Source organism: Podarcis liolepis (genome assembly GCF_965112155.1).
Source record: "Podarcis liolepis genome assembly, chromosome: 6".
Taxonomy (NCBI): Eukaryota; Metazoa; Chordata; class Lepidosauria; order Squamata; family Lacertidae; genus Podarcis; species Podarcis liolepis.
In genome coordinates, this window is record NC_139559.1 from 7,652,201 (window position 1) to 7,676,524 (window position 24,324).

At 44.1% G+C, this 24,324-nt stretch overlaps 1 protein-coding gene across 6 annotated transcripts in view; it reads left to right on the forward strand.

Moving 5' to 3' along the window:
- Positions 1-641: 641 nt before the first annotated feature.
- The window catches only part of MYT1 (myelin transcription factor 1), a 180,281-nt gene continuing 156,598 nt past the window's right edge, over positions 642-24,324 (forward strand). For 4 of the 6 annotated variants that reach the window (XM_083507352.1, XM_083507354.1, XM_083507353.1 and 1 more), the window contains exon 1: positions 642-722. In XM_083507352.1, the coding sequence (XP_083363478.1) occupies positions 647-722 (76 nt within the window). In that variant the 5' untranslated portion in view covers positions 642-646. Of the gene's footprint in view, positions 723-10,456; positions 10,902-24,324 lie in introns of those variants that run through there. The other 2 variants (XM_083507357.1, XM_083507355.1) reach the window with 1 other exon arrangement.

Genomic DNA, 24,324 nt, shown 5'->3' on the forward strand with positions numbered 1-24,324 from the left:
CTCCTGCTGCCGCCGCACCGCCGAAGTCAAAGAATTTCTGTTCTTATCCTGAAGCAAAGTTCTTAACCTGAAGCACTATTTCTGGCTTAGTGGAGCGTGTAACCTGAAGCGTATGTAACCTGAGGTGTATGTAACCTGAGGTACCACTGTATAACCCTTTACCAAGCCTTGTACCACTGATCCATCTAGCCTGTCTGCACTGATTGGCAGCAGCTGTCCGGGGATTCAGGCGGAGGCGGGGGCATCCCCAGCCCTACCTACAGGAACCAAAGACTCCACTTGGGCCCTTCTGCATGCAGACCAGATGCTCTGCCACTGAGCGACAGCCCTTCGCTTTGCAGAGGAGTTTGCGGACAGCCACTGCTGCTATCAACATGCAGCCGCGTCTGCTTCCCCATTCAGTTTCATTCAGCTCAGTTCTATTGTCTCCCGTCTCAATAGCTGCGTGCACCCAGGAACGGCCCGGCCCCCGATTGGCTGCTTTGTTGGCTGCCTTGATTTGCAATTAGCAGCTTGGGAGGCTCCCATTGGCTGGCCTCCCTTCCTCGGAGGCCCTCCGGGATGCATAAGTTTTTGCTCTGGACTGTAACTTTTTTTGAAATGAAAGTGTCCGCGCGTGTGACTTGAAGAGTTGTGCTTGGCTTTCATGCTTGTTGTTCCAAGGGAAATAGTGCTCAGGAAAAAAAAGAAAGCAAGAATGAAGCTGTGTGGAACATTCCTAGGTGCGTGTTAAACAAACAAAGATGTATCTTTAACTTTTTCTGGGCTTCTTCTGTTTATTGTTTGCTTTTTTCCTGTAGCGTTGCTGCCGTTCACTGACGGATCTGTTGCCTTGCCCTGCGCAAGTTGATCCCCACACAGCAACTTCTGGGACTCGCTTTGTGTCTTTTAGCTGGGCGTGGGGATTAATCTGTGTGTAGATCAACAAGATGTCAATTAGCCAAGGTGATCAAGCCCAAATTAAAAATCAGAAGCTGGCTTGGTTTTCTCGGCGGGGTGGGGAGGTGGAACGGTGCTTAAGTTTTGACATGATCTGAACTGCAGCCTGCAAACTCAAAACTGTAGCCATCAGGTTTTGTGACTGGTGAAGAAGGAAGCAAATAATGAACTGCATGTACAAAATGAAGGTTCCTACCTTGTAAAGAATTTTGAAAAAGAGGGAAGGAACTAGGAAGCTAAATGCAGTTTTCATTGCAGCCTCCAGTGACTGAATCTTTACTCTTAATTTTTGGCTTTACGTTCTGTTCTGCAAATGTTATTTATGTAAAATCAAAGTGGCAAACTAATGTGTTTCTCGGTACTTTCTTTCTGTTTCCTTATTTCCTTCTCCTTCCTTTCTTGTAGTGCCAGAATGTGAAACCCTTCCATTGTAAACTTGTTGAAAGTTCAACAGGAAGAAACCTGTTCAGCGCTAGTTAAAACAATGTGTATAAGGATCGGTGGGTTTCTGAATGGGGAAGGATTGCCTGTGCAATCAACAGCACAGGAGAAGCTTTGGGGTTTCCAGGCAGATCATTTGAAAAGGAAATTTTAAAAACAAAAAAGTTGGCAGCTTTTGGGAGGAGGGAAATCATCAGATTAAAAAGATCAGCTTCCAACTGTAAATTTCTTGTAGACAAAGAACTTTTTACTCCAAGGGAGTGATTGTATACATCTCAGAGAAGGGGGTTATTAAATGGGTTCTCCCCCCTCTCCTTCTCCCCCTCCCCTCCCCTCCCTTCTGTCTTGTTGTTCCATCTGCTAGGGGCTTGTGCTGGGCAGAATGTACTCCAGCCCTTCAGCTGTTCCATATACAATATTAATGCGGGGCTATTTCTTCTTGGCAAAGCGTTCTTAATTGCCGTCTGAGGCATTAAGGAAAGTCTCCCCATCTGCACAGGGCGGTTTTCTTGTCCACAAAGAAATAAGGGACAATCTTGCCTCTCTTTCCCCCATTTCGACCCCCTCCCCACCAGCCTGCTCCTCCATTCTTCCAGCTGGTAAGCAGAGAAGTTGGTACCCAATTTCAAATGCATTAAGTTTGAGGCCTAAATGACAAAAGAGTTTCTAAGAAGCACCACGGCAGCTTCACAGTTGTATGTCTGGCTCTGCAGAAAGTCATTGTTCTTTTAATTACAGCGATCTTCACAAAGGCCAAAACATTTATTTCATTTTTTATTTCATTTTTTGTAATGACTCTTCTACTTCTGCAGTCTTCTTTCACATCTAGGTGGAAATAAAAACCACTCTGATTTATTTTAATTTTTCTTTTTAAAAAAATTTAATGCACTTTAGAATTCTTCTCTTTAAATGCATGCACGTTGTTTTTATTCCTTGTAGATAATCATGCAAACACACCATTTTTTACAGCTCATTTTCTAATAAAAATAATATTCAAGATATGGATCATGGGATCATTTCTTACCACTCAGCTTTAAAGAAAATCTGTGAGCGTTTCCCCAAAGGTTTTCTGCCAGTATTACTAATGAAATAGTAGATATAATTTCAGAAATTCCTGGAACAGAAATAGTAACTATTGAGAAATAAAAGTAGATTACCGCAGCCTCATCACGGACTGTACTTGCTTTGCCTGTTAACAGCATCTGGTTTTCAGTTCCAAACTCTTGAGAGATTTCATTTAGGAAATTGTGGTGTAATTCAGAAAGGAGCTGTCCATCTCTGAGTGCTGAACTGGTCATTCACTCAGATCCTGAATGTGGCCATTATTCCTGGTTTTAGAATTTACAGTGATGAGTGAAGATTAGAACAGTGCTTTTGGACAATTCCTGAATTTAGCACCCCTCCCCGCAAGGACGTCCCATGTAACAGACAACACAACAGTTCTTCTATGCATGGATACATTTTTGGAAGCAGTGATGGCCTGGAAACATACCATGCTGCAGGAATTACCCATATATCAAATTACTGCATGCACTGTAGCTTCTCATGGGGCAACTGCCATGTGGCCACACTTATAGATTCATCAGAATCAAATGGCATCTTTGAATGATTGCTCATCAGACACAAAAAGCCTCTCTGAATGAACACAGGAAAACAAATGTGAGGAAGAAGGCTAGGCAGAATTCTTATCCACGTGTTCAAGGTGGCATTTTGTGAGGTGCAGGGCGAGATAGAGAGAACTGCCCACCTGCAGTCAAAAGTAATACTATCCCCAGAAACAGCTTTGCCATTTGATGCTCTTGAATGAATAAGCAAGCCTACAGCAAGTCTGCCTGGTGCCCTCAAATCTATGGTCATTGTGATGCACAGACTGGGCCCCAATAGCTTGGGAGAAAAATCACCCAGTCTTTCTGCTGGCCCACAGTCTGTGAATTGGCACAGAGAGAGCCAACACATGGAACAGTCTGAAATGATCGCCATAATCTGAGTGCGGAGCCAAAGACAGCATCCTACAGGCATCCTGTTTCTTACTTTTCACTCTTCTTTCTTCCACCACCTTGATGCCTGCTTTTATGGTGGCTTTCTATGATTCTGTGTTGGTACATGTTGGGCATGATCCAGCCAGAGTTAAACTCCCGCATTTTAAAGTCCCACGGATTACATGAAGAAAACCGGGCAGATGCTTTGTGATCTCCCAATGAGATTTTAAATGGCTTAGGCCACAATCCAAAACTTTTGGCCAACAGAGGCAGGACTTAATGGAATTTAGTAGCCACCACTTCAGCCAGAGTTCCACTACTCATGCCAGCCAAAGTGGAAAGTGAGGGCAGGAAAAACAATTCTTTGTTATGCCTGGTCCCAAGCCGGCATAGCAAAGAGGCCCAGACTGAATCCATTCCTGCTGTGTGATGGAAGCAGGGATGGTCCAGAATTTATTTATTAAATTTATATACCACCCTTCATCTGAAGTTCATAGGGCGGTTTACAGAATAAAAAATACAAACAGGAAAGACAAAATACATAAAATCATAACTGCAGCAAACGAAAACCAATAACCCCCTCCCACAAAAACATTAAAAGGCCAAAGATTGTTTAATCAGCCATATTGTTTAGGAAGTGCAATAAAAGGCAGAATGATGAATAAAAATATGAAAGGAAAGGGAAAGGAAAGGAAACAAGTGATCACATCAATGAATCCTGCACCAACCAAACTCCACCCCTTCCCTGAACCTATAATGCCCTTTTCCTGGAATTCTGGTGGCTATCACCAGCTGGGATACCACTAGCTGTAGTTTCTGGCCAGGCTTGTGACAAGTTCATTGCAGAATTCCTTGGAGGTGTCCTGCCACCAGAGCCTGGCAAAACCAAGCAGAACTGGGAGGAGGTACACCTCCACTTCATCCTCCAACATGGCAGTCTGGGGCCTTGGATAGTTTTGCCCAATTTGGGATAGATCACTCCAATCCATAGTCTTCCTTTCAAGAAAAGGAAAGTATTGATTTAGACCTCATATTAGTCCATTGCCCTGTCATTTACTTTTTTCTTTTCCTTTTTGGTAAAAAAATAAATGAACCTTTGGTCTCTCTGGCACTAAGCCTATGGTTGAGGGTTGGCAGTTTGTCATTAAGTTAAAAAGCAAACGAAGTATTAGACTTTCTTTCTGTAATAATCTTATTTAAAAGAGCATTAACAGCATATAGAGCAGGCATCCCCAAACTCTGCCCTCCAGATGTTTGGGGACTACAACTCCCATCATCCCTAGCTAACAGGGATGGTCAGGGATGGTGGGGATTGTAGTCCCAAAACATCTGGAGGGCCGAGTTTGGGGGTGCCAGATATAGATAAATGCTTGGTAGGACCAAAGGTCCACATAGTTGAGCATCCTCTTTCTCACAACATCCAGATAGATGACTCCTGGAAGCCCAAGACAAAAGGGTGTGGAGGCAATACCTCTCTCCTGTTGTTGATCCACAGACATTGATATTGACAGACATTGATACTGAGTGAAAAAACACTGTGCCTGAACAAGGAGGTTCAGCAGAGCTAGCCAGGCTAACGGCCATTGAGAGATCTCTTCCCCTTCATGAATTTGTCTAAATCCCTTCGAAAGCCATCTAAACAGTAGCCACCTCATCATGTGGTGATGAGTTCTGCAAATTAACAATGTGTTGAGTGAGGAAGTAGTTTCTCTTGTCTATCCTGAACCGATTGTCAATGAGTTTCATCAGATGACCCTAGTCCTCTTCAGGCATCACAATACATTTAAAGTATAGCCTTAGACTACCTGTGAAATGTGAATCACTATGAGATTGATCATATGCATGTGCTAAAAAATGTTAAGAATTATTATTTTTACTACAAAAAACGCCCAATAAAAGATAGGAGTAGGCATAATAATCAATAGACCTTTTGGGCAGCCTGAAAAACATCTTCCAGAAGGGCGCTTTGGGGCGACAATAGGTAATATTTATTCATTTTGAGTTGTTGTCCATCTTAGTCAACCTCAGTGATGGCATCACATATCCAAACTGAATTGGCTACATCACACCATAATGTCACCCCATTCATTATGGGCTTCCTGATTGGGTAGAATCGCCCACATGACTAATCTGAGGAGGATAATAGAGCAACAATCAGAGAGCAAATGGCACTGAAGGAGCAGCAGCCAAGTGGAAACAATGTCAGTAACCAGGGGAACTATAGTGGCGAACTACATTGCAAAAGGTGAATATTCATGACTGAAGTTTGCCCTGAAATCACGAGTTTTGACCTGAAAATCAAAACTGGTGAATAATCAAGAGCTGCAGAATGAATGGGAAGTATTATTACTGATGCAATCACTCATGCTTAGCCAGATGCTTTTTGTTTTGATAAACCGGAGGAAACATCAAACATTATTGCCATACCAATGTATTTTGATGATGATCTAGGCGCAGATCCAGCCAAATGTTCTTTGTAGTCTGAGTGACTTAGGTGGAAGAGATTTAAATGTGTTCTTAACTATGACTGGGGGGAATTAGCCCATGAAAGATGTGTGACAGTTGGATATGAACATGATCCTCTCGATAGTCACATTCACAAATGACATGATGTCAAGAAATCTTAATATCATATTGGAAAAGTTAAATATTTTTGTCGCTTGGCTCTGAAAAGCAGTAAATCTTGAAATTAGCTGTATTATCAGAGTATCCCCAAGCTGCTTAATATAATGCGTTTGGCTTGATCAATGGCTGTTCCTCCATATGTAATTGTCCCATGATCATGGACAAGGAAAAAACAAAACTATACACTTTGGAGTACTTCGGAAAACAATGACATGAGCGTGCGTCTCTGTGTCTCTCTCTTCCTTGTGGGTCTATGTGTTTGTTCTGAAATATATTTAAATTAGCATAGGAGTGTGTGGGCCTATACATGCACACACAATCACACTCCTACCCTTCCTACTTCCCACAATATTTTGCTTTTGTTTTCCAAGTTGGAGCATTACAGATCTGAATTAAATAGCAGTCAAGGGGACCATCTAGCATTGTTCACGGGATAAAGTTGATCCTGCCTTTCCCCTCCCTTTGATTCTATCTTGAATACAGAACAATGAAATGCAGTTAAAGCACCGTGCCTGGTGCCTGATGATAAGGCTTTAATAGAATTTCTGAATGCCAGAGGTTTAGGATGTAAAATATCCCTGTCTTCACAGCATGGTCAAAGGCGATAGAGGGGTTTTTTGTGTGTGTGTTTTTAGTACTCTCAGCTGAACACATCCTTTTATGTTAATGGCTGAGCTTGCAAGAAAAAAGGGGGGGATTTCAATGTCTGAAATGGGCCGTTGCAAGTCTTTCCTGGGTTTTCTGGTCCATTTGAATGCGTGCATTCAGAGCCAGGCCCAAAGGGAACTTGAAACAATGTTAACTTATTTGAGCAGAATCTAAAAGTCACTTGCCTAAAAAAAATAGATTGAACTTCTGAAAAAGAAGAATCGATCAAGGGATCCCCTAATAGTTGTGGTTACTAATAAAGGCAAAAGTTTGGGGGCAATAGAAGTTGTTAATTTCAGAGACTGGAGTAACCTTATTAAATATGGGTCTTTAGCAGAAGTAGTATACAGTGGTACCTTGGTTTAAGAACAGCTTAGTTTATGAACAACTTGGATTAAGAACGCTGCAAACCTGGAAGTAGATGTTTTGGTTTGTGAACTTTGCCTTGGAAGCAGAACATGTTCCGCTTCCTGTTGAGTGTGTTCCATTTGTAAATTGAGTCCCCCGCTGCTACGGGAAAGCACGCCTTGTTTTAAGAAAGCTTTGGTTTAAGAACAGACTTCCGGAAGGGATTAAGTTCGTAAACTAAGGTACCACTGTATTGGGCAAGCCCTGCCTGGGGGAAATAGATTGCCTTACTGTTTGGGGAGGGGCTGTAGTTGAGTAATAGAGCATGGACTTTGTATATAGATGATTCTATTCACTGTTTCTCCACCTAGAACATGGACAGGCAAACTAAGGGCGCCAGATCCAGCCCAATCACCTTCTAAATCCAGCTCACAGACGGTCCGGGAATCAGTGTGATTTTACATGAGTAGAATGTGTGCTTTTATTTAAAATGCATCTCTGGGCTATTTGTGGGGCATAGGAATTTCCCCCCTCAAAATATAGTCCAGCCCCCCACAAGGTCTGAGGGACAGTGGACCGGCCCCCTGCTGAAAAAGTTTGCTGACCCCTGACTTAGAAGCAACAGAGGCTGCTGGAAGGTTTCCCTCAAATCCTGAAGACCTGCTAGTTGAAGTAGATAGTTGTAGACTCATGGTCTAAGCCGTCTGTGTGTGTGTGTGTGTGTGTGTGTGTGTGTGTGTGTGTGTGTAGCTGATAGATTCTATTTTCTATCCATAAGGTTGATGGGATGGTGTCTTGAAGACTTCTGATATCCCATCAACACATACATACACACATACTAGTGCTCTAAGTAAGACTGTTATCCTAAGCACACTTACCTTGATGTTCCATTGACATCAGTTGGACCAACTTCTGAATAAACAAGCATGGTGTTGCAATATAAAGGTAGCAGAGTTGATTGCGAGTCACTGCACTATTCAACTTACATCTAAGTTTCAACTCCAATTCAGGTGGGGAAAATGAGTTTACTTTCCGATTTGTAAAATAGGAATTCCAATAGTCTATTTCATGGAGTTATATATGTGGGATTCACTGTCTGGGTATCAAAATAGGAAAACACCCCAACAGCAATTGTTTAGTTTTTGGCATGCATGACTTTATAAAGGGACAACAGCCAAGGATCTCCAGTGACACTCTTGCAGTTTACAAGTATGCACATTTATCAGACAGAATTCTGGGGTTCTGTGTTTGTGCTCTTCCAATGAAAATGTGTGTATGTTGTATATGGTGTTTTTCAAGAATTGGTCACTGAGTCTGACTATGGTCAGGATTCATACAGACAATGTGTAAGAACCAGGTCTTTGAGGTTGGCTAGCTGTAGGAATTTGCTGTCCAGATATCCCCTACAGGCTCTTGGTGCTAATTCACACAGGCATACTGATGACTTGCTGACTGTACCTTCAAGTGTTGGCTTGCATGTGTGAGCCAGGGCCTGTCAAATGATAGGACTTTCATATCATCCAATCAAAATCAAAGCACAATACTTTTCAAGGGAGATAGTTCACATGTTTAGGTGATGGGCATTCCATGCTGAGGAAAGAATCAAATAACAAGCATTGTGTAACAACTTAACTTTAACTGGGGGTTGTTGTTGTTTTAAAAAATGTGTTTTAATTGTTGTAACCCATCCAGAGACCTTAGGGTGGAGGGTGGGTAATAATTTGTAGTAATAATAAAAATTGTAATATGCAGATGTTAACCAATTCCTAGAATTTAACTCATGCATGAAACAAAGCATATTTGATTCCCCTTTAAGTCAAAATGTTGACACTAAGGCAAGGAAAAACAAAGGGGTCTTAATTTGCCCCACAAGTCCATTTTCACCAAACTGTAGTTACCCATATGATCAGAGTTTACTCAGGGAGCTGAGGCTGAGCTGAATCGCAATCTCCCTGGGCATTATAATGTCTTGGCCAAGACTTAACTAGTGAATTTGTGGCTAAGGCTTTAAATGTGAGCCAATATTGTACATTACACCAGCTCTCATTCTCAAGCACACTGATAACACCTTAACCAGAATTAGAGTCTTAACTTGCCTTTCCCTCACAACAGCTCTTTGAACTAGTGTATCACAGTTGTGAGACCAAGAGAGATTTGACCAAGGCCAAACAAATAAGACAATGGCAGAGAAGGTATTTAAACACAAATCTCCAAAAGTTCAAGCCCAGTGACATATCCATTCTCTGGGCCATTTGTTATATAAATCACTAAACACATTCCTAAGTGGTTCAGAAGCCTTTCACAACAAGCTTGCTAGGACTCTTTTCATGCTGTGTTTTTAACAAGACTCACCAGAACTTTGAAGGCATTGTTGTGATAAAAATATGGCATTGACTTTTCTTCCACTCAATACTGAGATCAAGGATAGTGGCCGGCTCAACCATAATCCATCAAATATGACATCAGAGTCATATTTACACAACACACACACACACACATCTGTGCCACATTTCTTAGAACCAAACATTGCCTACAACCTGGTCCAGCCAAGGAAATTTGGGTTCCTGAGACAGGAAACCTAAAACACAGACACACAGACATGGAACCCAATCCATCTTTTGCCAAAGCCCTATTGAACAATGCTCTTTTGCTTCTGCTGTCCATTTCGATTGGGCTTGTGAGGGAGAACTTTCCTGTGCCTCATGGATCCAGTCTGCTCCCTTGAAGGCAACCAAATTCCTAAAGCCCTCTAGTAGAGGAAAGGAGTACTTGTTTTGAGAAAGGTGGATCTGATGGTGGAAGGAGGTAAAGACAAGAACAAACTTCCCTTTTACTCATCTGGATAAACTTTGCAGATTTTTTTTTAACTGAAGCAGCAACTCCAAGATTACTATAATCTGCATGGGAAATGTATGCTGTGTTGTGTTGTGTGCCGACATATCCAGCCAAACTCCTGGACTTTTCAATATATTAGCTCAACCACTGCTGGTCTCCCAACTTGCCTCTGGTCGTGAATTTCCCCACCCTGTTCTTTATGGCGATGGGTCATCTTTTCTAACCACCAATAAACATTGTAAAGTACTTTCGCTGCAGCTGGGCTAAGCCGGGGCATCTGTCATTCCCTGCTTGTTGCTATTAGAAATTATGGGACTGTACCATAGGCTGGAAATGTGGAGGGGGGGATTAAGCTGACAGTTGTAACCTTCCCAGCTCCTTTTGTCTCCTTTGCATAAAAGGACTTTCAACCCATGCTGCATATTAATTATGGATCAGATTGGATTTTGAGGGGGGGGGCGAGGGGAGATCTTCCACCTTCTGTTAGAGCCGAGGAGTGGTGGAAAGAGGGGGAAATATATTCTGGGGCTCCCTCCCACGCTCACCCCCCTCCAAAGGGAAAAAAGTCAGCACCTCCATGTCTTTCTCTTTTTTTTCTCCCCTCCTTCCTGTACTGTAGATTTATTTCACCTCGGAGAGTAAACAGATATATTGCAAGCCCAAAGGGTTGATGGGTAGTGTATTTACAAAGGGAAGGAGAAGAGCGGGCCCCCCCCCATCCACGTCCTCCTCCTCCTTTCCACCGCCCCCCCCCCGCCATTCCCATTAATGAGAGCGATCATTAAGTGAGACACTGCCTTTAGCGAGCTTAAAGAGTTCACACACTAAAGACTTATCAGCGGTTTTAATTGAAAGCTACGAACCTTCTTCCACGCATGTTCCCGGCGTAAGGGAGTGGGGAGGGGGGGCCGCTTTTAGCAAGTGCTCTCTCTCCTCTCCACCTCCCCCCCCCTTTCCAACCTCTCCACCTTCCAACTCTCCCGCTCCCCCCCCCCATCTCCACCCACCCACCACCCCATGTAAATTTCATGATTGCTTTCCGTGATGTCATTTTGAAAAGAGACAGACAATAGGCTGTGAGCAAAGGTAAGTCAATGTTATGCTCTGGTGTTTGTTTGTTTGTTTGCGCGGACAAAAGGCACATATTTATCAACTGTGTATGTGTTGATTTTTAAGAAGGAGAAAATATTAATAAGCAATGATCGTCGTATTCTTCGGGTGGTTTCTGGAGGGTGGGAAAGAGAGTGTTTGAGAAGAGAGAGAGAGGGAAAAAATTATATATATCCGGATAGTTCTAGGGGTTGTCCTGATCTGTAGGGATCGCTTTGGAGGAACCGTCCCCGTGGTGGCGGGGTGTCTTTTTGTATTTGACGGCCTATTTGCTTATTGTTATCCCCCCCCCCCCCGTTCCTGGATCTTTGATGGCCGAGTTTTTCTCGCGGGCGCGCTTTGGATCTCGTTGCAATTGTGGAAAGATGACTGGAAGAGCGAGAAGAGAAGAAGACAGGGCAACAGGGGTGGAAAGGCGAGATCTTCTTTCTTTCCTTTTTGCTCGCTGCCTTTAAAGTTTCTCAGCATTTCTTTTTTTAAAAAAAAAAGTAGAGAGACTAGTCTGTGCACTTTGATACTCTCTCACCTGGGGAGGGATCCCAAAGAGAGAGAGAAAATTGCGGGCGGAGGCAGAGGCAACCGCCCCGAATGTCTGTTTCGTTCCCTTACTTGACACACTCCCGGAAAAGTTGCCGCCGTCCATGGTGCTGAAATTCCCTGTTTTCGGGTTGAAGTCGCAGACAGCAGTTCTACGGTCTTGCTTTCTCTTTTCTGGCAATCTCGTGCGAATCGGGAGGAAGATAATTTGTTGTTGTTGTTGGAAAAGATTTTAAAGATTCATTATTTCCCACAATTCTTTTCCCCCCTTCCCTGTATCGGTGATAAGAGTGGGAGACTTTACAGTTCTGCCCTGATGTTCTAGGGTAAAACTAAAACAGGGTAAGGTTAAAAAGTAAGAGACTGTTTTAAAAGTGTCAGGCATTTAGAAAGTCAAGTCACTTTGCTAAGTGTTTGTTAAGAATAACAACTAGGGGAGTGCTGGCTGGTTTTACTAGTTTATGGCTCTGGTTTTCTGTGTAATTTAGCTTCCCTTCCACATATATAATGTCCAGAAACAAAAGGGACATTTTACTCTTTATACTTCATTGCTTTTATTGCTTGGTTGTTTGGTTATTTCACTGCAGGCAAGTCCCCCCGCCGCCCCCCCCCCCGTGAAATGATAAGATTGGGCAGGAAGTATTTAGAAGTTGGGGCTTCATTTAGAGCCTTTTCCATGACTTTCCCATGCACGTCTGACAGTGCAATCCTATGCATGCCTTCTCAGAAATAAGTCCCATTGTTTTTGATGGGGCTTGGTCCCGGGTGAGTACAGGATTGCAACCTCAACCTCTGAATCAATAGTTAGGAGGTAGGATTTGATGGAAGTTTTTAAGGACCAGATTGACAAAGCAGAAGATGACGATATTACACCAAAACTAGCAAGGGAGGCCTTTGTCTGTTTCTGAGCCATTTGTTCGTTTCCCGTTGGGAGGTCTATTGTTGAACTGGAGAAGGGTTGTTTATTTTCACATTCATCACAATTCCCTGTTTTGAGCTGGAGGCTGGACTAGCTGGGGAATGACCCACGGTTTTTCATGACAGCTATTTCCTACCTCTGCCAGGGGAGGAGGAAAAGGTTCCTGTATGACTCAACCAGCTGTCAACACAAGTATTATAATTTTGTGTTCTTGCTCTCTGGCTGGGTCCCATTTGCTTGTGGTTTCTTGGAGATCCACTTTGGGCGAAGTTCTCTGTCTCTCCAATAATTACAGCCAGCCTCTCTCTCTCTCTCTCTCTCTCTCTCTCTCTCTCTCACACACATTGGCTCATCTGTTCTTATTATCAGCTTCCTCCATATGTCTACTTTAATTAATGGCAGACAAAAGAAGAAGGAGAATGTGTGTGTGTGTGTGTGTGAGAGAGAGAGAGAGAGAGAGAGAGAGAGAGAGAGAGAAGGAAGGGGGTCATTGTAGGAATTAAAGTTTAAGAGTTGTCATGGCTGTGATGGGGTCACAGAAACTGGAGACAAAGATTGCCGGGTGCTTGCTTGTATGCACGTATCTTTTGTAAGGTCATACATATTGCTCAGAAGGCAGATTATTAACGGGGGGGGCAGTTGCAGGACACTCAGCAGGGAAAACAAGACTGCTTTGCTCTTCGCCTAACCTGTGAAAGAAAGAAAGAAAAGACTGGCGTATGCCACAGCTACAAATGCAGCTGGCAAAGTACTTTCTCCCTTCTGCTAACCTTTTGTTAAGCATGCTTTATTCCCGTTGGCTTTGCTAGGTTGTTGATCGTGTATTAGGAGTGTGTATATCTCATATGTCTGCAGGAGAGGAACAGATAAACATCTGAAGGCTAGCCTCTGGCCAGCAAAAAATAAGAATCAAAGTTGCGAAAGCAGGCCAGTTTGCTCACCCCAGGAGAACCCTGGGAAGGTTGTATGTGTGTGTGTGCTTTGTTTGTTTTTTGCTGAAGGTTCACTAATCAACTCTAGATCTATATTTAGACCAGTATAAATAGCATATCACATAAGGAGCCAGGATGCAACGTCTTGGAAGAAACCAATAAGGGTTTGTTTCCTTCTCCTTCCCTTGAATGCCTGTGAATATTCAACTCTGTGGCAAAATCACATGCTCTTCCCCTGAAACCCCCCCAATGGAACAAAATGCAACTTTTCGATGCAGGAAAATCATAGCGTGATCACGCACACGGAGCCTTTGCTTGATTGTTAACAGATATTAAAATAGTCCCCCTGCCACGTCATCCTGGCGTCATGTGGTTACTTGAGGGTATTCATTGGATGATTCCTTTGAGTCGGAGCCATCTATTTACCTTCCTATCTAAGCTCCTGACATTCTGCCCCACTTCCCTAATGTTCCATCATGCTGAGCTGTGACCAAGAAACAGAACCTGGGGTGGGCAATGCAAGTGGGGGCAGACTTAGTTCCCCATGGCTCCCAGTCAGTAAACACAGCTGAAAGGAGGCAAAGGCAGAGGGACCAGTAGGGACAGGTGGCAGGTTTGGATCCTAGCTCACCCACTCCCGTGGAACCTGTGCATGCCTTTAATCCTGTCATCTAAATAAGTGGCAGCAATTATTTCCCAGGAGAAAAGTTACGTGCTGCAGTTGGGGGGTCAATACCTTTCCACAGCCTCTGATAAGTGGGATCCCACCTCCTGAGAGGAGCAGCGAGTTTATAGGTGTGGGGCAATATGTTTTCAACACTACCCTTCCCTCCAAAGAAAGAAAGAAAGAAAGAAAGAAAGTTTAGGGAAGAGGAGAAAGTAAGGAAGGAGTGTGGACCTCATACCTTTTTCTCTTCTTCCACCTTGAACTTACTTTCTGGGTTGAGAAGGAAAAGCCTTCCTCATCTCCTCCTCCAAGCCTGAATGCTATTCTGGTTCAGGAGAATGGGGAGCCAGGCCAGTTTTAAGACCGCAGGTCTTGTCCCTTGCTCTGTTTGAAGTCATGTCCTCTGTAATGGACAGGAGAATGTGGAGTGGGAAAGGAGAGGGAGCTGGCAGAAGGGCTAGGACTCTCAATTTTTCTCCTTTCGCTGCTCATCTAATTTTAGCTAATTGCGAATACATTTATTTATTTACTTTAACTAGCTGTAAATACATTTATTTACTTGCTTTTGCAGGAGATGATAAAGCAGCCTGATCTCCCGATGCAGTTTAAGTCATAGAGCTTGAGTGTAAGCTCATTTCATCCCTAATGAGGGACCCTTTGCTATAATATGAACAGATGTGAATCTGGAAGAAGCTTCCCCAACTCAGTTGAGGCCAAGTGCATGGAACCAAGTTGATTTAGTTCTCTATGGGAAATATGTCCAAGCTGGCCACTGAAAACAGGGGTATAGCAAAAGTCAGTGGAGCAGTTATTTGAATGCACTGTCCTTAAGTTCGGTTGCTTAAATAGCAAAATGAATAAATGAATGGGCAGTTGGAATGGGAGGTGTCAGAAATGGACAAAAAGCAATATCATCTCTCTTGACTTGTGTAAGGACAAGGGGGAGGGGCTGTTCCTCCCTACCTCACAAAATCTACATGGTATTTTGCTATGTATTGCAGTTAGTAATGTGGGTTTTCTGTTGTTATTTATTAGCTCTCATCTTGTTCACTTAGGGTAGAATTCAGTGGGAAGTTCTTCCATGGGAGTCTCGTTGATACAAAAGTTCTGCCCACAGTGTTTGGTTGATGGAGGCCCATTCACACAGGCAAATAATTGTTTCTGAACCTGCAGCCAATGTGCAAATGACCTTGCATGTGGGAACTGGCCTCAAGAATTCAGAAAACCGAGAACGAGGAAAATAAAGCAGTGACGCAGCCCTTGGCATTATCATTTATGAATAATAGTATGAGATGTGATAAAAGAGGGATGAGATCAGCTCAGATGCAAGAGCGTTAGCTTAATTGGGTCATGGATCAGACTGAAAGGAACACATTGCTTACTTTTCTGCTCCTAAGACTGCATGGCTTCTGAGACTCTTCTGAAGCATTTCCCCTTTTCTCACAATACACTTTCCCAGAATGCATGGGCACGTGAACGCTCCCAAAGTCGCTGTGCATCTGAGCTCACTTTATGATTTCTCTTGTTGTTTAAGCATCAGCTAATCTCCTGTGAAGGTTTTTTTCGTAACCTTTTAGCTGTTCGACAGACCTTCCGGGGAACTGGACCAAGGCATTATGTAGAGTAATCAGAAATGCAGCTAAGCCAACGCAGCACTCATGTGAGATCCTGCCATGCAGAAGAACTGTATTTTATCCCCCTGGGAAGTGGCTAAGGTTTTTATTGTTGTTGTTATTTTTCCTCCTCCTCTTAATCGCCAAGGAGAACCCAGTAATGGATTATGTCTCCTTCTAAACTTCCAATGGAATGCTCTCTAAAGGGGTTCTTCAGTATTTAAACCATTGCCAAGTACTGACATGCTATTCCCTATGACACAGTGGTGCGAACTGTGCTCAGCACTTAGATATCCCTTTTCAAGTTTCTGGTGTGTTTTCCATAAATTATGTCAGCATTCCTTACAACGGGGGTGAGAATCATAGAACTGTAGAGTTGGAGGGGACCCTGGAGCCCATGTAGTCCAAGTCCCTGCAATGCAGGAATATACAGCTGTCCCATACTAGGATTGAACCTGCAGCCTTGGCATTATCCAGGATCTAAGCAATGGAGCTATTCAGGATCTTTTGCCCCCAGATGCTGCTAGACTCCAACTCCTATCAGCCCCAGCCAGCATGGCAATTGACCAGGGATGCTGAGAGTTGTAGTTAACAAAATCTTGAGGGCCACTGGCTCCCCAACCCTGCTTTTCAACAACCAAGTAGGGTTGGCCAATATTCTTATAGGCTATATTGCTGTGAGCAATGGCTTGAGTTTGCGGTCAACCACAGGATTGACGCTGCAAAGAGAAGCTGTTTGTTTTGTTTTCCCATCTCCTTTCATGATGCATGGTAGACAAATGGCCAATGTCCTGATGTCACAACATTCATTTCATTTCATTTCTTATATTTCTATGCTACACATTTGTCAAAAAGTGGCTTACATACAATAAATAACATCACATCTGCAACATAAATTATATAAAACCCATCAACAAATCATCAGTAAAATAACCACCTTCTATAAAATGCTATTAACAAGACAACTTGGAAAGTAGATTGAAAAGCACAACCACAAGAAAAGTCATGTTATAAAATGCACAAAGCATTACTGCACTCATAATCCTATATTAACAACATTAACAAAACTAACAACCCAAAACAAACTAAGCTGAATTCACACACACTCTCCCCATCCCCATGACTCATGGTCCTCCACTCAGTTCATCAAAAACACATTCACATAATGTTGCCTCACCTCTTCATGGCTCCATCAGCAGCAACCAATGATCTGCAGCAAAGTCCACAGAACATCATGGGGCCAGGATGTGGGCAAGTTACACTGGACACGTGAAGAGGGTGCTAAGTATGTGGCCAGCATTTCAGAAGCAGAAATGCATTTTGTGCATCATTCAGTGAGCTCATGGTTGATGCGCAGTTTTAATTGTGGCCCATACAATTGTGTCCCTGCTTTTAGCCAGGGTACAGCGACTGCTGCACAGAAATGGGTTTGCAGGGAAATGGCCTGACACACAAACAGAGAGAGATGCCTTAGACCACAACAGACTTGTCCATCTGGCCACCATCTCTGACTAGCAGCAGGCCTTCAGATCTCAGGCAGATGAAGCCACATTCTGCATGCAAAACGTGGGCTCTCCCACTGAACTATGTTGAGTTGACTCATGTCTGCACAGTGGGACACAACTGGGGGAAGGGGGTGGAACTAGGTCACTACAGTGTGAAAGCAGGCATTTTTCTAAATCTGCCTTTCAGGCCTCTGAGCCAAGGAACCCTTTTCCACAGTGTCCCATTTTTGCCACCCACCAAAACCCTGGGAGCAAAAAGCATTCCAGGTTTTTCAAGATGAATATTTAGTCCAAGCTGCCAAGGCCTGTTGAGGTTCATTGTGACCTTGCATATAATGAAGGTAGTAGACTACGCCTACGACAAAGCAGGCCACAATAAACTTGCTAGTTTTTCAGGTGTCACAAGAATCTTTGTTGTGCTAAAAGACCAATTTCTTCTCCATTTTGCAAAGTAGCAAAGGTTGCAAAGCTAACCAGGAAAGGCCCGTAGCTCTGTGGCAGAGTGTAATAAGAGCTCTGCTGAGTCAAGAGAGGGGTTTTTTAAAGGAAGGAATACTGGGAGACAAGGGTATCTTCTTTGCATGCAGAAGGTCCCAGGCTCAATCCCTGCTATCTCCAAGTATGGTTGGAGATGCCACTGGCAATCAGTGTGGACAATCCTAAATTAGATGCAGCAGCATAAAGCAGATTCCTATGACAGCAAACTTCAAAGATCTGAAGAGCAGTCTCACCCAAGAAGATGGGGCAAACTTGTTCTGTGTTGCTCTCAAGGGTTGGAAATTTCAGAGAAGCAGAATTCAGTTAAACTTGATTAGAATTTTCCTAATGTTTGACAGCAGCGTGCATGGGCAGTTGATGGGTTCTCCATCAGTGGAGGTCTTCAAGCAGAGGCTGGATGGTCACAGGTCAGGGATGCTACAGTTGCATCCTGTGCTGCAGAACCAACTCTTTCATCCTGTGAAAGTGTTGCCTTGGTGGAAACTGAAGTCACTGGGGCTATCAGAGAGCAAAGGAAGACCTTGACAAGCATTGGGGATGTACTAGGGGAGGGGCGCTTGAGTTAGACATGATGAAAATCTGGTGAAAAGCAAGGAGCTGTCACCTGCAAGCTAAGATGAGTGATGTAGAGGAACTGGCTTCTATTAACCTGGTTTTTAAGGAGAGTTATCAAGTGACCAAGAAAAAGGCCTCCTCTTCTATTGTGTGTTTGAAGCCAATCTGCAAAAATCCAAAGATGAAACTCTTCACGACATGCATATAAACATCACAGAGCCAGGGCTATTGGTCTGTATTTTTCCCTTCTCCCTGCCCCAGGGTAGCAGTGAGAGTTGCCCATTTTCCTTTACATAATGTGTGGAATGGTCATAAGCTATAGCTTAGCCTGTCCGGTGAAGGTTCACAGAAATACAACCCATTGTAAAAAAGGAGGGAATAAAGCAAACAACAAAACCTGGAATTTATATTTATTCATTACATTGATAATTCACTTCATCCACATGGACCCCGAGTGGGTAGCAACCTTATAAAAAAATAAGATTACTACATAAAAATAAGAAGCATGAAACAATACATTTAAAATATACGAGCACACATTTGAAAAACATACCACCACAATAAAGTCTTATTTATCCCTGACCGGTAAGTGCTTGCCCATACAGAAATAGTCTTTCATTGCCACTCCAGATATGTTGAACCTTAACTTCAGCTTTTTGGCATGGCAGGCCACACTGCAGATGGTTTCCCTGCCACCTCTTCTTCCTGCTTTTCCATGGTAGTTGATGTTGATATTCAAGCCTTTATCAGGAGAAACTGGCCACTCTCCAGGCACCCGGCTTGATCTCCTGTTGACCTCCCTGTCTGCATTCCCCGGCAGGATACAAGCTAGGTCGCGATAGACGATCCTTCTCGGCGTGAGAAGAACACCCCACCTCTTTCCTGCCTCCCCAGGCAGGGGAAAGAGATAGACAGAAATGTATTTACATGCCTTTATTTCTGTCTTTGCAGCGTTACAGAAAACACGACTGCTCTCTTCAAACTCCAACAGCCGAGAGACAAACTCCTCCTGTACTTCCTGTACAGCTCATATTACACTCTGAGCTAATTCCAGTGCTTTGCACTGTGAATAGACTGTCCCTCTGTTTCCCACGGAACAGTCCCAACATTCCCATTATGTTTTGCTTTCAAGCTACCAGCTCGTGGCCGCATTGCTTCTATATTGTAACAGTTCACATGTTCAGCTTCAAGCCATTAGATAATGTCTGCACCGGCTGCTCAGCATGCATTCATCTCCAGATAGGACCTATGCCTGAAACCCTAAAGAGTTGTTGCCAATTCTGAGCTGGATGGGCCAATGGCCTTATTTAATAGAACTTGCTTCACAATGTGAGGCTATGTGCCCAGGGAAGATGGAGGAACCTTTGCACCTCTTCCACTTTGCAAATCAAATCTAGGAGCTCAATGATACTTTAGAAAGACATTGTTGCTGCTGCTGTTGCTTATATGTCACCCATCTGACTGTCCCTGCCACTCAGCTTCCAAAGAATGATAAAACTACAGTAAAACATCAAACATTAGAAACTTCCCTGAACAGGGCTGCCTTCAGGTGTCTTCTAAAAGTCAGATAGTAGTTTATCTCCTTGACATCTGGTGGGAAGGTGTTCCACAGGGAGGGCGCCACTACCGAGAAGGCCCTACCGAGAAGTTCCCTGTAACCTCACTTCTTGCCGCAAGGGAACCGCGAAAAGGCCCTCAGAGCTGGACCTCAGTGTCCAGGCTGGATGATAGAGGCAGAGACACTCCTTCAGGTATACAGTGGTACCTCAGGTTACAGACGCTTCAGGTTACAGACTCTGCTAACCCAGAAATAGTACCTCGGGTTAAGAACTTTGCTTCAGGATGAGAACAGAAATTGCACGGCGGCAGCAGTGGGAGGCCCCATTAGCTAAAGTGGTGCTTCAGGTTAAGAACAGTTTCAGGTTAAGAACGGACCTTTGGAACAAATTAAGTTCTTAACCCAAGATACCACTGTACAAGGCCAAAGCCATTTAGGACTTTAAAGACCAGCACTGACACTTTGAATTGTGCTCGGAAACATACTGTAGATCAATGCAGATCTTTTAGGACCAGTGTTGTATGATCCTGTGAACATGGGAACATGGGAAGCGGTCTTATACTGAGTCAGTATTGTCTACGCTGACTCTCCAGGGTTTGTTTTTTTTGCTTTCTCCAGGGTTTCTGGCAAGGGACACTCCCAGGGATTGAACCTTGGACCTTCTCAGTGTAAAGCAAATGTTCTACCACCGAGCTATGGCCTTTCTGCAGCATCCAGGCATGCACAAATCAGCAGATTAGTCATAATTGAGTTGCAAAATTGGGTCACAAATTATTTATAAGGTGGGGGGGAATAAATCAGAGATATGTGCCCCATGCCAGCCATATCTTTTAAATATAGACCCACTCTTCATTCACCAGTCTTTTGAAGGAAGACTGGAGGCAGTTGTTGTTGTTGTTTAGTCATTTAGTCGTGCCCAACTCTTCATGACCCCATGGACCAGAGCACGCCAGGCACTCCTGTCTTCCACTGCCTCCCGCAGTTTGGTGAAACTCATGCGGGTAGCTTCGAGAACACTGTCCAACCATCTCATCCTCTGTCATCCCCTTCTCCTTGTGCCCTCCATCTTTCCCAACATCAGGGTCTTTTCCAGGGAGTCTTCTCTTCTCATGAGGTAGCCAAAGTATTGGAGTCTCAGCTTCAGGATCTGTCCTTCCAATGAGCACTCAGGGCTGATTTCCTTCAGAATGGAGAGGTTTGATCTTCTTGCAGTCCATGGGACTCTCAAGAGTCTCCTCCAGCACCATAATTCAAAAGCACCAATTCTTCGGCAATCAGCCTTCTTTATGAAGGCAGTATTGCTTCTAAATACTACTTGCTGGAAGCCACAAAAAGGTGGTGGTGTGATTTTGGTCCTGCTCCTATAAGAGCAGGATGTCTGTATTTAGGAAACCAATGTGGAAATGTTGCTTATGTCGAGTTATTTCTAAGTTTCTGTGCCTTTCTGGACAGTTTGACTTCAGTGAATGTTATTTTTTAGGGTTGTTGCTTTTTTCCTATACCCCAACTTTCAATCTAAATTATCCCCCCAAACAGCTTACCGTAAATTATATAATGCAGCATAAAGCTGTGATGATGGAACAATTTTAAACGGATGCCTGGGGGGTGATATGAAAGGCTCTCCTCAGCTCTCAAGCGTCCCTGGTACTACTACAGGAATTTTCAGTATACACAGAAGAGTCCCTTGAAGGCATGCGCTGAGTTTCGAACACCAGTGTGCATGTTCATTGGTTTTGTCCCCCACGACACACTAATTTTCCCATGTAATGAGAAGCTCCAGGGCAACTTTACAGAGCTGTGGGGGCATTCCAGAGAGCAAAAGCTTTTTATTTGCAAATTTACAGGGCGAGAGGGTGGGAAGCAAGCAGGTTACACAAGAAAGGATGCTGAGACCCTAAAGCTGCACCGGAATCATAGAGATAGGGGAGAGTTATCTCGTTTCTTGGCATGCTGGCACCGCCTGTCAAAATATTCAAGAACACTTAATTATTCCTATCCCCCTATAACTGTCTTGTTATACTCCCAGGTTGCCTCCAGACTGCTGTTATCTTGAGGGAGGGATTCACATGCATACCGGATATTTATATATTTGCACAATTAAAGTGAATTAAAGCACTCTGTTGCTCAAATGCAGCAAATCACACACATACCCCTTTAGAAATAATAATAATAATAATAAAACCCCGACTTTCTGCAGTGAGAAAAGCGATCGGGGGAAAAGTGAGGGCTTTGTAACTGCCAAAAGTTCAGTGTGGGGTCAATGAATGTCGAATGGGAAAATGCAAGCAAATCAGGGCAAATTCAGAATGAATGTGAGACGGTAGGCTGGGTGGATTGCAGTAGGTTGGACTAGATGACCCTTGGGATCCCTTCTGACCATTTGATTCCATGATTCTATACTTTTCTCAGCGGCAATTTGAGGTGGTACAGATTTGAATGCTTTATCTTGCTGCAGGTATAGCCCAGTCCCAAGAACTAATCTACACTTTAGGAAGAATAAGATTATCTGTTCTGGATTGTACCACTTGAGATCTTAATGCTCCCACCCCCCACCCCCCACTTTTATTCATAAAATCTTCTCTGCATACGGTAAACCAGCAATACTAAACCTTTCTTCTCTGATCTGCAAGGAAGTTTTCAAATTAGTGAGGGAAGGGGCCCATTCAGATAGATGCTGGCCCCACCCTGGTCCTTCACACACAAGCCACTCTGTAGTGATAATCACAATTCCTCCACCCACCCGCGTTTTGAATAACATCATTTTTATATTGTTTTTGAAATAATAATAATAATAATAATAATAATAATAATAATAATAATAATACATTTATTTTTACCCCGCCCTCCCCAGCCAAAACTGGGCTCAGGGCAGCTAACACCAGGTATAAAAACAATTGATTAAAATACAACTTAAAAACAAGATTAAAGTACAACATTAAAATGCAGCCTCCTTTCAGTAGAAACTCAAATCAAAAACTTTTTGGGGATGAAAACGTCAAATCTTCACCAAGGCCAACTATCCAGACTGGTCCTACGTGGGCCAGAAAAAGCCAGGGAAGTCCCCAAATAGGAGTTCCATCACAGAAGGAGAAAAGAAAAAGGAAAGAGGGGGAGGGGATCAAATTACTTTTTGTCTCTTTTTTAAAAAACAAAACCGTGTTTGTTTTAGTTTTGGTGAACCGCCTCGAGTCCCCATTCTGGGGGAAAGGCGGCATAACTAAATAAAGATCGATTCCGATATTCTCTACTACTATAGTAAAACTAAGGCAGCGGGACGTGGCAGTTGCGCTGGGTTAAATGAAAGTGCGATGCCAAGACGAAAGGAGTTGACTTAACCAAGGTGTTGTTGTTTTTTTATATCTCGGCTGCGCTGGCTTTGGCTGATGGGAGTTGCAGTCCGAGCCTGGCACCAGTTCGGGGCAGGCTTTCCTAGGGCGCACTTCGTTCAACCCTTTCCTAATCACGGGGCAGGAAATTAAGCAAGGGGAAGTTATGGGGCGGGAGGATCGGGGGACTTCCAATCGGGAAGGAGCGAGGAAACATTTATCCCGGCGAGGAAACCAGCTGGGTCGAGGAGGTCTGGAGCAGGGAGGCGCTTAACAGACAACGGTTGGGGTCAGAAGCCGTAGATCACAGGGACGAGCGAATGCGCACGCGGCTGATGCGCACAAGGAACAGCCTACCCGGGAGAGAGGCTGGGAAGCTCCTTGCGTGCGTCTGACGTCCTCAGCAAAGAAAGGGAAAGTGCAAACTTCATCGAATCCTAGAGATCTCGAGTTGGAAGGGTCATCTGGGGTCAGTCCGACCCCTTGCAATGCAGGAATTAGAGAATTTGCAAGCCAAGGCTCTGTTGCAGCCGTGGCCAAACTGGTTTGGAGTACAGCTCCAGTCCAAGCCCTCCAGAGGGCACCAGGTTGGCAAAGGGGCGCTGTGTACTTGATTGACCGCAGCAACATCCTGGCCTTGCTCCCACTGCAAGCAGTGCCCCCCCCTCCAAAAAAGTAATACGTGTCTTCCCTCCTTACCTCTCTGCAACCAGATCCCAGTGATTATTTGAAGGGGGAAACCAGTCTGGGCTTGCACATGTTACATATATTCAAAGTGCTGGTAAAGGTAAAAGTAAAGGGAGCCCTGACCATTAGGTCCAGTCGTGACCGACTCTGGGGTTGCGGCGCTCACCTCGCTTTATTGGCCAAGGGAGCCGGCGTACAGCTTCCGGGTCATGTGGCCAGCATGACTAAGCCGCTTCTGGCAAACCAGAGCAGCGCACGGGAACACCGTTTACCTTCCCGCCGGAGCGGTACCTATTTATCTACTTGCACTTTGACGTGCTTTTGAACTGCTAGGTTGGCAGGAGCAGGAACCGAGCAACGGGAGCTCACCCCGTCGTGGGGATTTGAACCGCTGACCTTCTGATCGGCAAGTCCTAGGCTCTGTGGTTTAACCCACAGTGCCACCAAACGCCCTCGGCCCTGTAAACCTGATGGAGCGTCTCCAGCCCCATTGTTCAGCCTGGACACTGAGGTTCAGCTCCAAGGGCCTTCTGCCAGTTCCCTCAGTGTGAGAAGTGAAGTTACAGTGAACCAGGCAGAGGGCCTTCTCAGTGGTGGCGCCC